Source organism: Triturus cristatus, chromosome 11, assembly GCF_964204655.1.
Source record: "Triturus cristatus chromosome 11, aTriCri1.1, whole genome shotgun sequence".
Taxonomy (NCBI): domain Eukaryota; kingdom Metazoa; phylum Chordata; class Amphibia; order Caudata; family Salamandridae; genus Triturus; species Triturus cristatus.
In genome coordinates this window covers 888,649,788-888,662,864 of record NC_140594.1, presented here as the reverse complement: position 1 = coordinate 888,662,864, position 13,077 = coordinate 888,649,788, and the positions used below count along the sequence as shown (strand labels likewise).

General features: G+C 43.8%; 1 protein-coding gene across 1 annotated transcript in view; it reads left to right on the top strand.

The window, feature by feature from the left end:
- LOC146785585 (vomeronasal type-2 receptor 1-like) overlaps positions 1 to 9,796 on the top strand; it is a 441,438-nt gene extending 431,642 nt beyond the window's left edge. Inside the window, exons 5-6 of the mRNA XM_085634771.1 lie at positions 5,501 to 5,624; positions 7,398 to 9,796. Coding sequence (XP_085490897.1) covers positions 5,501 to 5,624; positions 7,398 to 8,392 — 1,119 coding nt within the window. The 3' untranslated portion in view covers positions 8,393 to 9,796. The remainder of the gene's footprint in view (positions 1 to 5,500; positions 5,625 to 7,397) is intronic.
- Positions 9,797 to 13,077: the final 3,281 nt, after the last annotated feature.

The following is a 13,077-nucleotide window of genomic DNA, read 5'->3' as shown; positions in this document are numbered from 1 at the left end:
CCTATCCTCTGGGTGTCTGCTTGTAATACAGTCAGGGCAGAATCTAGACTATTAATGTATAATGTAAACCGGAACGGCGCTAAAATACAACCCTGTCTTACCTCGCTATAGCAATTAAAATGATCCGCTGTCTTCCCCTCTTGTGTGTGTCTAACTACGGCAGTAGTGTTTGAGTGTAGGGTCATTAAGATGTTAATTATTGCCGGGTCCACCCCAAGCTCTCCCATGAGATGCCAGAGTTTGGAGCGCTTCACTCAGTCGAAGGCCGCAGTAAGGTCCATAAAAGCCAAATACAACATTCCAGATTTAGCTATTGTGTACTTAGCAGTGACAAGATAGAGATTCAGGCATTGATCTGATGTGGATTTGCCGGTTCGGAACCTATATTGTACATCAGTTATTACATGGTTGGCCTCTGCCCAATCCTCCAACCTGTTTAGTACCACCCGCCCCAACACCTTTGCTGTCACATTAATAGGGGATATTAGGCGATAACAGTGTGGACTATCCCGATCTCCCTTCTTAAATATAGGGACATGGGTGGCTGTAGACCATGAAGATGGCATTACTGTCGCTACTGCCACGTTTAAAACCCTCACTAAGAGAGGCGCTCATACCTGTATGTTGCATCAGAAGAAGTCTGGCGGGATCCCATCTGGTCCCGGCACCTTATTCCACGAGAGGCCCTCGATACCTAGTCTCACCTCATCCAGAGAAAAGGTGATGGGTTCAATTCCCCCCAATTCAGGCATCAGTGCATGTAATTCCTCCTCTCCGTGGGGCTGGTTATACAGTCCCTCTAAGTGAGCCTGCCATTGCTCTGGTAAAATATTGTAGCTTAGCCCTGGGTTATTTGAATCTTTAAAACAAGGGTTATTTATGACCCTCCAGAAACGGGTAGAGTCCTTTAGCTCAGAAGCCTCTGTTAGGTCCTCCCAAGCCTTCTGTTGCAATTGACACTTCCTCCCACTAACTGCTTGCTTATACAGTTTGCAGCAGGCCGCCACCCTGCCCCTATCTCTAGGCAGCTGTTTTAGAGCTGTCTTTAAAGCTCTAAGGGCCTGAGAACATTGCCCTTTAAACCATCTTCAGGTGTCCGTGCTAGGGGAATATGGAGGCGCTCTTAGTAAACCATCCACTAGCTGCGCAATAGCGGTAAATGCCTGAACTAATTCAGCTCTCTGTACTTCTGGGCCTGAACATTTCAGGATCTCTTGCTTGCCTAAATTAAAAAGTGACTTGTTAAAAGCACAGTGTCAATCTGCGCCCAACGTAGTCAGTTGGTCAGTTGCGGAAATCGTTCCCCCAGCTCTTCTGTGAGATACTGAGTGGTACTGAGGGGCAGCAAGTGACACGGTCACCGGATTATGATCGCTAAATATGATGTGATTAATATTAAAAAAGGTTATAAACCTCCTCAATGTAAGGGATACGAATATAAAATCAATAAATTAGGAACAACCTCTACCTTTGTAGGTAGGGGGCACAGCTATGTCAGGGTGAGTGGCAATCAGGTCTAATGTATGAGTTAGACCATAAGTATTTAGCAAAGCACTCAAATCCTGCCCTTCTTGAGTATGTTCCATGTGTGGTCCCTCCCTTAATGTGCAGGTCGACCAGTCGCGATGAAATACCCTTAAATTGGGGCATAGATGGCAATTAAAGTCCTCAACAAAAATTAGTTGAGACTGTGACAGACCTTCACCCTGTATTTGCTCCAACTGTCTGCTTAATTCATCGAGGCTGTCCGATCCTTGTGAGTGTGATTTCACATTATAAAAGTTAATTAGTACTAGCCGGTAAGTGTTACTTGAGATTGTAAGTCCCTGGGCAACATCCGAGTCCCATGACATAGTCTTCCACCTACCGTGAATCCTAAGGTCTATGAGTATGATTAAGCGCCCCCTTGCTCTCCCTGCGCTCGACCTTAATGCTAGGCGGAAAAAACGTTTGTAACCTTCTATGAAGAAGTTATTAGCTAGCTCCCACGTTTCCAGAATGCATAATATGTGGAAATCTCTGATATAATGAACCCACTGCTCATCCCAAAACGTACTGGCTAGACCTGCCACATTCCACGAGACTATTTTTAAATCACCCAGAATACGCCCTTCCTGGGAACTGTACTGACCGGTCTCAGATGACTTTGATCCCTGTGCTCACAAAACATATCTGTTATTACCCCAGAGTTGTTTTCAACCATCACATGGGGGTCATCAGGGGGGTTCAACCCGATTGTCAGTAACTCTAGCAATACCCTCCCCTTTTTGTTGTCAATCTATGTCCTTCAGGTCCCTCGACGGTGAAAATGCATTTCTTAATGTCAGGGGTCCCCCGCCCAGAGGCGAGCCCTTCATGCGCAGCAAGACTTTAGGACAATTTAGGAAAGAAAACCCAGCGGTCGTGGTTTAATCCCTAAATCTGCTAATAATGGTTCCAAGGGGGGGGGGGATAAGATCTTGTGGACCAATTCCGAGTACCTAAGCGTGACAATCACACTGTCTCCAGAAAATGTTTGATCCTGCCAATCCATGCTACCCTCCTGTACATCAGGATATGTCTATGCTCGACAATATTGAACCCAGCATGTTTGCATAGCTAGTGGGTCACTTTATTGATCAACTGGACGGATGACTCATCCCGTGCACTATTTAGTCTGGGGACACCTCCCAGAACCACTGTATAGAGACAACTTGCTGGCGGGAGGTCTATAACTGGCAGATTTAGAGTATTAGGGGCGGACAGGCTAACCCCACTGGCTGACCGACAGTGCAGTTGGTGACCCCCGTGGGGACCCCTTTGACTCGGCTCACTGTTATAGCAGGACAATGGTCCAGGCATAGTTGACCCCAGGGTCTAGGCCCGTTTCATAGACCCTGTTGCACCAGGAGTTATTTGAGGGATCTGGGTCTCAGGGTGTTGCCACAGAGGGGATTACAGGGAGAGTTGTTTGTTGGGCAGTCTTGTTAGTGGAAGCAGCACTCTGCGTGGACTGGCTAGGGGAGGACAATGCTTTATCAATTTTAACAAGTGTTGCCCTTGTGTGATCCAGAACTTTTGAAAATTCCTTAAAAATGTTTTCAATAGGCCGGTCACTGTTACCACTATTGTTTGTTTTAATGGCCCCCACAAGTCTTCGAGGTCCTTGGTGACTTTAGTATCTGAGCCTGTGGTGCCTCCGCCTATCTAATGTACTTGCCGTTGTTTCTTCGGGATGGGAGGGTCACTTAAGTCCATACAATGCACAGTGGTTGACAAAACCTTATTTTGGGTGATGTGCCTCATTTCATTGGTAATTAATCTGGTGCCCGGGTTAGAAACCCCTGCAACTTCTGCTTTTTCTTCTTGGCCTTGACCCAGGGCACCCTCTGCTGACTTTTCTGTCACCTGGGCAACGCACTCCTCCAGGAGTGGTATAGCTGCCCCAGCCTTTTCCAAGGATAGTCGCCTCTCTGCCTTGTCTATCTCTTTGGTGATTACCCCCACCGCTTTTACCAAAAATGTATCAATAGTTCCCTTACTTAGGTCCTGTGTGGAACAGGTGGGAGCGCCTTTTCTCTTGCCCATGGTGTTCTTAGTCGGTCAGCCTGGTGAACCCACCTTCACAACAGAAGCAAAAACGTTTAGGAGGTCTCAAGGGAAGGGAGGTATGAAAAAAAGGTACTCACACGGGTCTGTGATCACTGTCCTGTGGCAGCTTCTGTCCACTTCCTTGCCCTTCTAACACCTCCTAAAATCCAGCAAAGTCACACCACTACAGCCATTAGTGACTATTGCTGTCCCGCTAGCCTGGGGTCAAGAGAGTGAGCCTGGCCCCGCCTTAATCGTCCGCGGATGGGCACAGACGGCCCCGCCCTTGGCCCGTGCACTCCAGCACGCTTCCCACGCTGCAGGAGCCCCAAGCTATCTTTAAGCGCCTCCGGGAACGGGCTGCACACGTTGGCGCCTCCTGGCGCGAGTGCCTCTGGGGATTGAAGTCCCCAATGCTGGTGTGGCGGCTGTGCCCGAGCTATCTTTAAGCACCTCCAGGCATGGGCTGCACATGTTCATGTCTCCTGGCGCAAGTTCCTCTGGGGATTGGAGTCCCCAATACTGGTGCGGCGGTGCAGCGGCTCACAGTGCCCCAGTCTATCTTTAAGCACCTCCGGGCGCAGGCTGCACACGTTGGCGCCTCCTGGTGCGAGTGCCTTTGGTGATTGGAGACCCAGATGCTGGTGCGGCGGCTGTGAAGGTCTCCCTCGCTGCAGGAGCTCCCAGCTATCTCTAAGCGGCTCCGGGTGCGGGCTGCACATGTTGGCGCCTCCTGACGCGAGTGCATCTGGGGATTGGAGTCCCCGATGCTGGTGCGGTGAGTGCGGCACCCCTGAACTGTCTTTAAGCGCCTCCGGGCACGGCCTGCACACATTGGTGTCTCCTGGCTCAAGTGCCACTGGGGATTGGAGTCCCCAATGCTGGTGTGGCGGTGCAGCAGCTGTGAAGAAGCCCCGAGCTATCTTTAAGCGCCTCCGGGCGAGGGCTGCACATGTTGGCGCCTCCTGGCATCAGTGCCACTGGGGATTGGAGTCCCCGATGCTGGTGCGGCGGTGCCACGGCTGTGAAGGGCTATTGTGTTATGTGCTTTCATAAAGCATGCAGTTATTAACTTCACTGGCGGCGAGAGTGAAAATTGAATACGAAAATTAAAGACAGAGCTCTGTTGTTTATGCACCGGCATGAACAACAGCCGACACCAGCTCAGCATCCTCATGAATGAGTTTCAGGTACTAGGAGAAGAACAATATTGATAATGGCTGATTTCAACTTGAATAGTGTATTCTCCATTGTTGTACACTATTTGATGGGTTTTTAATCAGTGCTACATTATCTTATTTGATTATCTGAAGAAACTACCTGAAACAATGTATGCAGCTGCATTTTCAATAGGATTTGAAGTATTTCTGTTTATAGCGTACTTCTTTTGCATCTGTAGAGATTGTCCAGCCTCTTTGTGTGATGTAAGTAACAAAAAGGTAGATGCTTCACTTCCTGTGATAGCACCAAGTAAAAAGTTATGCAATGTCGCTTCCTTTGGTTTCATGGTGGTCCAAAGGGCAGGTGATATCACTTCTTGTGATGTCACCAAGTCAGAGTTTTTATCATGTCACTTCCTGTGACATCATCTTGGAGGGTCAAAGGGCAGGTGATGTCTCTTCCTGTGATGTCATCAGGTCAAAGTACATGTGATGGCACTTCTTGTGACATCAGACGGGGGTCACATGGTATGTGATGTCCTTTCCGCTTCGTCCATGCCTAGAGTAGGCGTTTCTTCCATGGATAAAAACTCATTTATGTCCATTTTACTGTCACAAGAAAGAAAAGTGTACACGCTTTAAAAACGTTGCTTGCACTAACATAGAAACACACAAAGTTAGTATAAATGAATGGCTAGCAAGGATATTTATGTGGAATGTAACTGGATAGAAAAACTGAAACATTTAATATTTTAATGTTCTTTTCACAGTCGCCCCATTCGGTATGCAGTGAAAGCTGCCTCCCTGGCACCAGGAAGGGAATCAGACAAGGGGAACCGGTCTGCTGTTTTGATTGCATTCAGTGTGCTGAAGGAGAGATAACAAACGGCACTGGTACGGTACATAACACATATACACACACAAGCACACACACACACACACACAAGAAGTGAGTTACATTTGTTTAATGTAGGCATATTCCTGACATTCGACTTTCATATTTGAGATGTTTAAATTACTACTCAGATATATGTGACCATTTGTAAACATATGAGAAAAAGTTTTATTTGTTGCATTACTTTTTAACCCCTTCCCCGCTCATGACGGAACCGTTCCGTCATGAGCCACGGTTGCCGTGTGCTCATGACGGAACCGTTCCGTCATGACAATCCTGTTGGCGGCCGCTCCGCCTGCGCGGCGCTGTTTCCCCGCCTGTGCGGGGGGACAACGCAAATGGGCGGAGTCATGACGGAACCGTTCCGTCATGAGCACAGCTCAACTGTGGCTCATGACGGAGCGGCTCCGTCATGAGCACAGGCCCACCGCGCTGCCCCCCTGCCCCCCCCAGCGCTGCAGCGGAATGTCCGCAGCAGCGAAGGGGTTAAAAACGAATTGGTTAACTGATGTACACAATGGCAATGTAATATTTATCTGTACCGACATAGACCGCAACACCTAGCTTATTGGAAGTAAAACTGCTGCACAATAATTAAAGTGCCTGTCCTCTGAACTGGTCCTGTGCATAGTGTGGCATACTGTAAACACAAAAAACAAATACGTTTATAATATTTCAAATAATCCCGAATAGGAAATCCCATTACTTAATTTTTGCATCTATAAAAGAGGTGTCCATCTTTGGTTCTCCAGGGCTGAGGCCATAGCAGATTTTTCAAAAATTGCATTTAAATACATCCCTTAGGATGGGAGGTGTTTACATAGATGGTGATAATCTTGAAAAACAGTTGGCCATGCAGCCTTCAATGAGAAACGTTGGGACCACTGATCTGAAGCTGTGCCACCTTTTATTGACTGGAAAAGTCATTACAATCTATTGATGAGAAGAGTTGTTCTCTAGCATTGTACTTAAACCATGGGATGGTCATATTGCGAAGTGGTGGGGCAGGGGGAGGGGGAACACAAACAAAATTAGACAGAATTATGAATATATAAAATAGGACTTACCTTCTCTGATGGCCACCACCTTGTTCCCGATCTTCGCCACCTGTCCAGGAACTGCTGCACACTGCGCATGCTCCCAGCTGCCAATCCCAGTGCGGCACCCATGCTGGGTATACCATTCCCAGCATGAGAGCAGCATTGGGATTGGTCTGGGCGCCCTGGTTCAGCGCTCAGGCATGGACTGATTGCCTTTGTTGGTTCTCCACCCAGCTGTACAACACAGCTCGGATAGGAGAAAGGGTAAGTGCGCATGGTGGTACAACACTCCCCCCTCCTCCCTGGTGCTGCAGCTCAGTATGGATGGCCCCTCCACTCCCTCGGCTTGCAGCCTGCACGACAACAAATAAAATTATGATAAAATGTTTTATTATTTTATTATTGTCCTTTGCCTCTGCTGACTTTCAGTGGGGGGGGCGACGCTCTTGCACCATAACGGATGAGTCGCCCCTGGTAATAGCCTATAAACTCCCTCCACCCCTCTAGTTACCAATACCCCAAAAATTGGTAACTCAGGCAGTGTTACTGGGTGGATTACTGGACACATGTAATGACGCTATCAGTGTCTATAAATCACTTTGTAGTTCAATTCCTCATTCAAATTTGGGCTTGTTCTTGAGCGTATTCTTTTTTAATTGTATTGCTTCTGGCTTAAGTACGTTTACCCCTATTAAGTCCTTTTTCTGATTCATTTCTGTGTTTATCCAACAGATGAGCGAGAATGTATTGCTTGCCTGTCAGACTACTGGTCAAATGCAGCAAGGAATGAGTGCGTGTTGAAGGAGGTGGAGTTCCTGGCTTACGAAGAAGCATTGGGAATAACACTAATAGCGCTGTCCGTGTTCGGAGCCCTCATTGTCATCGCCATCACTGTGGTTTATGTGATGCACCGGAAGACCGCCCTTGTTCAAGCCAATGATAGAGAGCTAAGTTTCCTTATTCAGTTTTCATTGATTATTACTCTTCTCACCTCAATCCTCTTTGTTGGAAAACCAGTTGAGTGGTCTTGTATGGCTCGCCAGACAACTCTAGCCCTCGGCTTTTCCCTATGTCTGTCCTGCATACTGGGAAAGACGATTGTATTAATGTTATCAGCAAGAGCAGCCAAATCCAAGACTCCAGGAAAAGGTGGGACATTAATGAGACCTTTGTATCAGAAACTTGTGGGCTTGATTGGCTTATCCATTGAGGTCGGAGTCACTACTGCGTATCTTATATTATACCCGCCATGGGTGTATAAAAATATGGAATCTCAAAATGTCAAAATCATTCTTGAATGTAACGAAGGCTCAATTGAATTTTTGTGTTCCATGTTTGGATTCGATGTTTTCCTGGCTATCTTGTCCTTCATTACCGCCTTTGTGGCACGCAAACTTCCCGATAACTTCAATGAAGCCAAGTTCATCACATTTGGGATGTTGGTTTTCTTCATCGTCTGGATATCCTTTGTTCCTGCCTACTTGAGCACAAGAGGGAAGTTCAAGGTGGCGGTGGAGATATTTGCCATTTTGGCATCCAGTTTTGGGTTGCTTGGTTGCATTTTTGTCCCAAAATGTTATATCATTTTGTTAAAGCCGGAAAGAAACACCGAAGAAATCGTAGGGGGCAGAGCTGCCACTAATGATAAGAGCGCTCCACCCACCTCCGCCTCTATGACCAGTGAAATTAACAACACAACAATATCAACTGTTGTGCTCGATGAATAGAGCAACTTTTTGAGATATCGACCATGATTTTAATTTAAACCTTAAAAATATTATTGTCATCACATGCACGTACTTAAATACATTTGTTTGTTTGCTCGTAAATATATATTTTTGTTAATGCACAGTGATCAATTATGACCTTATAGTGTGAATGGATGTTGTTTTTTTCCTCTTTAAATTCTATTTGTCTTCTGTGTTCCAGAGATTTATTTAGTTTTCTGTTTTGGCCCTCAATCTAACATTTACTTTTGTCATATATTAGACTGTGTTTGATATAAATATTCTTTAATAAAAAAAAGAGAAGGGTACAGCAAGAGAATCCACAAAGCAGATTCGCTGAGCTCTGAAATTTACCTTTATTGCAGATTGACATTAAGTAAATATACTATTGAACATATATGTTACAAACAGATAACTATGGCTGACAGGGAAAAATGAAATATGACTTTTATATATGTACACATACACTAACAGACCCAACACTATTTTCTCAGGTATAATTTCGATACAGATTTATCATGGGTTAACTAAATCTATAAAATACTGAATGCCATTAACGTGGACTAGGGCTTTGCCATTCATCTTCAGAAAACTCTTTAAAGATAGTGACCAGGAGATGTACATTTTCATCTGTGGTCGCTGTTACCTCTGGACTGGGTACGAATACAAGTCTGCATGTATGTGTCTGACTTTTCGAAAATGCCACCATTTTGTCACTCAAATACAGAAAACATTAGTAGAGGGGCACACACCATATTATGGCCCTCACTTTTTCCCCACATGTTAAAAAGTCCATAGACTTCAGTACTTCAAGTATAATATTACAATTCATAGCAGTAGAGACACAACTAATATTTTAAATTACCTGAGGCCAAAGACATACCCATTCCAGAATGAGTTCACTGTATTGTTTAGATATTGTTTAGAAAATAACAAAATACTGTGGTAACCAACAAAAGCAAGCAATGGAGATACCAGGGGCGTTATGCAGGCCCTGCGGCACAGAAGTGCACCCAAACCTTCAGGGTCCCTCCACATTTTCAAGTAGCCCCAATTCAACCCAAGGCCACAGAATGCCTGTGAGATATGGGAGACTCAGGGGCCCCTCTTCACATTCTGGAGGGGGGAGCTCAATTTGCTTTATGCCACTGGGAGATACATCACTTATGAACTCTCTAAAATACAATTACAGCCACATGGGTTGGGAGAAATATATGGAAGGCAACAAGTTGTAGGATTGATTTTGACAAGATCTGCCGAAGAAGCGCAATATTCATGGCCCTTCTAACATGAATATCTAAAGAGCACAACTATAATAGTGGCTTCTGGTGTGGTGGTGCCCTCTAAAATCAATAAGCACTGTGATTGGCAAATACAAGATTGTTAATTCTCCTGAAAAGGTGTACACGCATTGTTGAAATAAATAATTTTATCTACAACCTCGATTTCACAGTCTTTGTTTGCTCTTTGGTCAGTTTTTGAAGGTTACCTTGTCTCATACTGCATGTCACTCAAAATAATATTCCTTTGACATTCAAGTGTAGGTGGATCACACTCAGTTGTGTGCTGGTTCTTCATTTGGACTCTAAAGTTGATTTCAAAATATGGTCTGCCTTCGAAGGATCCAGTGCCCCATGGAGGGCTTTTCATTTAGTTGGACCCGCACCGCAGGTCCATGCCCAGGGATGGTAATGAGGTCTTTATTTGGGTGTGTTGTCTTATCAGACCTGACATTCAAGAAGGATGATTATCATCTTTTTCTTATTTCAAAAATGGGAATTGTCACCAACATGCATTGATTCTTATTCCACACTTCTCTCCCACGGTGTAGGCCTGACCAGTGTTCAATTACCTCATTTAATTTCCTCATGAGTGGACGTGGCACCCAGACAATCTTTTTCCCACTTCAGTGGAGAAATAGGCCCCAGCATGTCTCTAACCTTCAGACTTGTTCCTTAGAAAGGCACTTTAACCTCCTTCCCAATACTTTTGATAATGGGGCTGCCATTCACTGTTATACCTCCAATGCAAAAGTAAAGATGCTATCTTGGCTAAAAGTCCATTCTCAAGTCCTACCTGTGGTCTTTCTGTAGCCCGGTTTCTGCATCGTTGGTGGCACCCTGTTTTTCCTCTCTTTGTGGGAACACTTGTGTAGACTCTCCAACCACTTTCTCCACTTGTGAGTCTAGTGACTAATGCCTGCATGCTTCAGCAAACCCTTGTGTCCTCTTCAGTTTTTACAATCACCACAAGCCCTCCGAGTAGCTTTATGCCATGAATGGGCCAGAGCCTAGAGTCAAACCCCTATTTCAGCAGCGAGATACATGTCACCCACATGCGGCTCATTGTATCCGTCCATATGGGTGACGCACCCCTTGAGAATCTTTAGGATTATGCTGGAATTGACTTATTTGTATATGGATATCACAGGAAAGGTTAATAATGGGGCTTATAGAAAGACAATGAAGTCATCAAGGTTTTCCTAAGCTCCAGACTGTATGAGGAGTTCAAGGAGAAATGAGAGTGTGAGCACACAGAACCCTGAAGAGAAAGCACCTCTCAGGATGACAGGACACCAGGCATTGACAGTAAGGTATTATCAATGACAGACACCTGGAGAACAGAGTGAAAATTGCATTATTTTATTATTTTTATTTGTTAGGCACACTCTACAAGCAAATAGTTACTAGGAGCAAAGTACCATGAAAACAAGACTCTCTTGATCTAGTTGATGTGCTCATGATCAGGTGAGGGGGCTTAGGCGTTAAATAGAAATGTAGCTTAAGTTCTTTCTGGACCAAATGAGGGCTGTCTTAAATGTGTAATTCCTTTTTTTAATTTCTTTATTGATTTTTATGTCAGCAGACAACCGAAAAAAAAGAACCATTGAAAAAAATAAAAAAATAAAGGAAACACAATCCATCATATTATCATCGAATTCACATTATGGCTCTCTTGATAAAACATCATGTCTACTAATTTTAGAAAAAGAAAACCTAATGAATAATGAATTCATAACCACTTTGATAGCGGAGACCACAACTTCTAGCCCATTATTCTTCTCCTCCTGCCTTTTATTTTATATACTGACATTTCCAGATAGTATACGGATAATAATCTAGATTGCCAATTATTGAAAACAGGTGGATCTAAATCAAGCCATTGAGTTGTAATACAAAGTCGAAAAATTGACATACAAATAAATAAAAACTCCTCTTCTACTTCCGTCCTAGTACTATCACCATTTGTTTGTAAACCCAGGATAATCAATTCTGCAGTCAATTGTACCCGAATGCCTAAACAGATATTCAAAAAATATTCAACATCCTTAATGAGTTGGCTCAGTTTAGGACAATGGAAAAACATATGAACAGTATCTGTAGCAATTAGCCCGCATCGGTTGCATTTATTCCCTCTAGCAGATTCCCACTTAGCTAATTTTGCGGGTGTATAATATAAATCAAAAATAGACATAAAATGTTGACTTTTTAGCGAGCCACAAAATAAAACTTTAATACATAATTGAATTATTCTGTTCATATCTATTTTATCCACCCCTAATTTATTTTGCCATTTATCCTCCCAAAACGGTAAATCATCTTCATAATTTTCAATCATTAATTGATAGATAGGGCCAATTCTCGATCTTTGTCGAATTGCTTCTAGGACTTTAACCCTATTAAGCATAATCTGATTTTTTGTGGTTTTCGCTTCCAGAAAGCTACGTAACTGGAGATATTTAAAAAATTCTGTGCAAGCTAAATTATGCTTTTGTTGCAAAGAAAGAAAAGAGACTATCTGATGCCCTTCAAATAAATCCCCCAATTGGCATACACCTGCCCGGTACCATCTAACCATGATAGGATCTCTAAAGACATCTGGTAACAAAAAACAATTATTCAACGGAGTATAAAAGTTTAAATTTAAATTTAGGCCAATTTATTTTTTTACTTTTCTCCAAATCTCAAAAGCTGTCATAATAATTTTAAATGTGGTGTTTTTGTAGTAACTAGGCTCAATTATACGCACTAAACATTGTTGGGCCTCCTCGCCCAATACCATCTCGTATATTGATGGGCTAGCTGACTCTTCTATTCTTGCATCATAGACAAGCAAGACACCCATGTTCTGCAAAAGAGCTGACCAATAATATAACCGAAAATTAGGTATTCCCCAGTCCCCTCTATCTCTTGGTAATATACATCTTGTAATTCCTTTGCTAATGACTTTCATATCCATGATCATAGAACAGAAGAACTCCTATCCTATAAGTGTAGGTTGGTGGAAGATATTGTCAGAAGCATTGAGCTGCTGGACCTCAGTGTGTTCCCTGGATTGAACCAAGATAATGTTATCAATCGGTAGCTAGGAGCTGTTCCTTTCAGACATTTTAAGCACCAGGCTCACTAATTTAAATGATTCTGGACACAAGTAGCTTATGTAAGGACACTATACCAGCACTGATGCTGTCAGAAGTTTTCAGTTTTAGAACCAGCCTTGTTACCATGACCCAAACAAACTGAAGCTGTTTAATCTGGCCCTTAGACTGTGTTCCTAGTATCATATGTGCATAATCGAGTTTGGCAATAAGGTGGAGCCTCCTTGTTATCTCATGCTGTTTTGTTCATGGTAGGGCAGTCCTTATTTCAGTTGGCAAATAAATAGAAAGACCGCTCACTTTATGT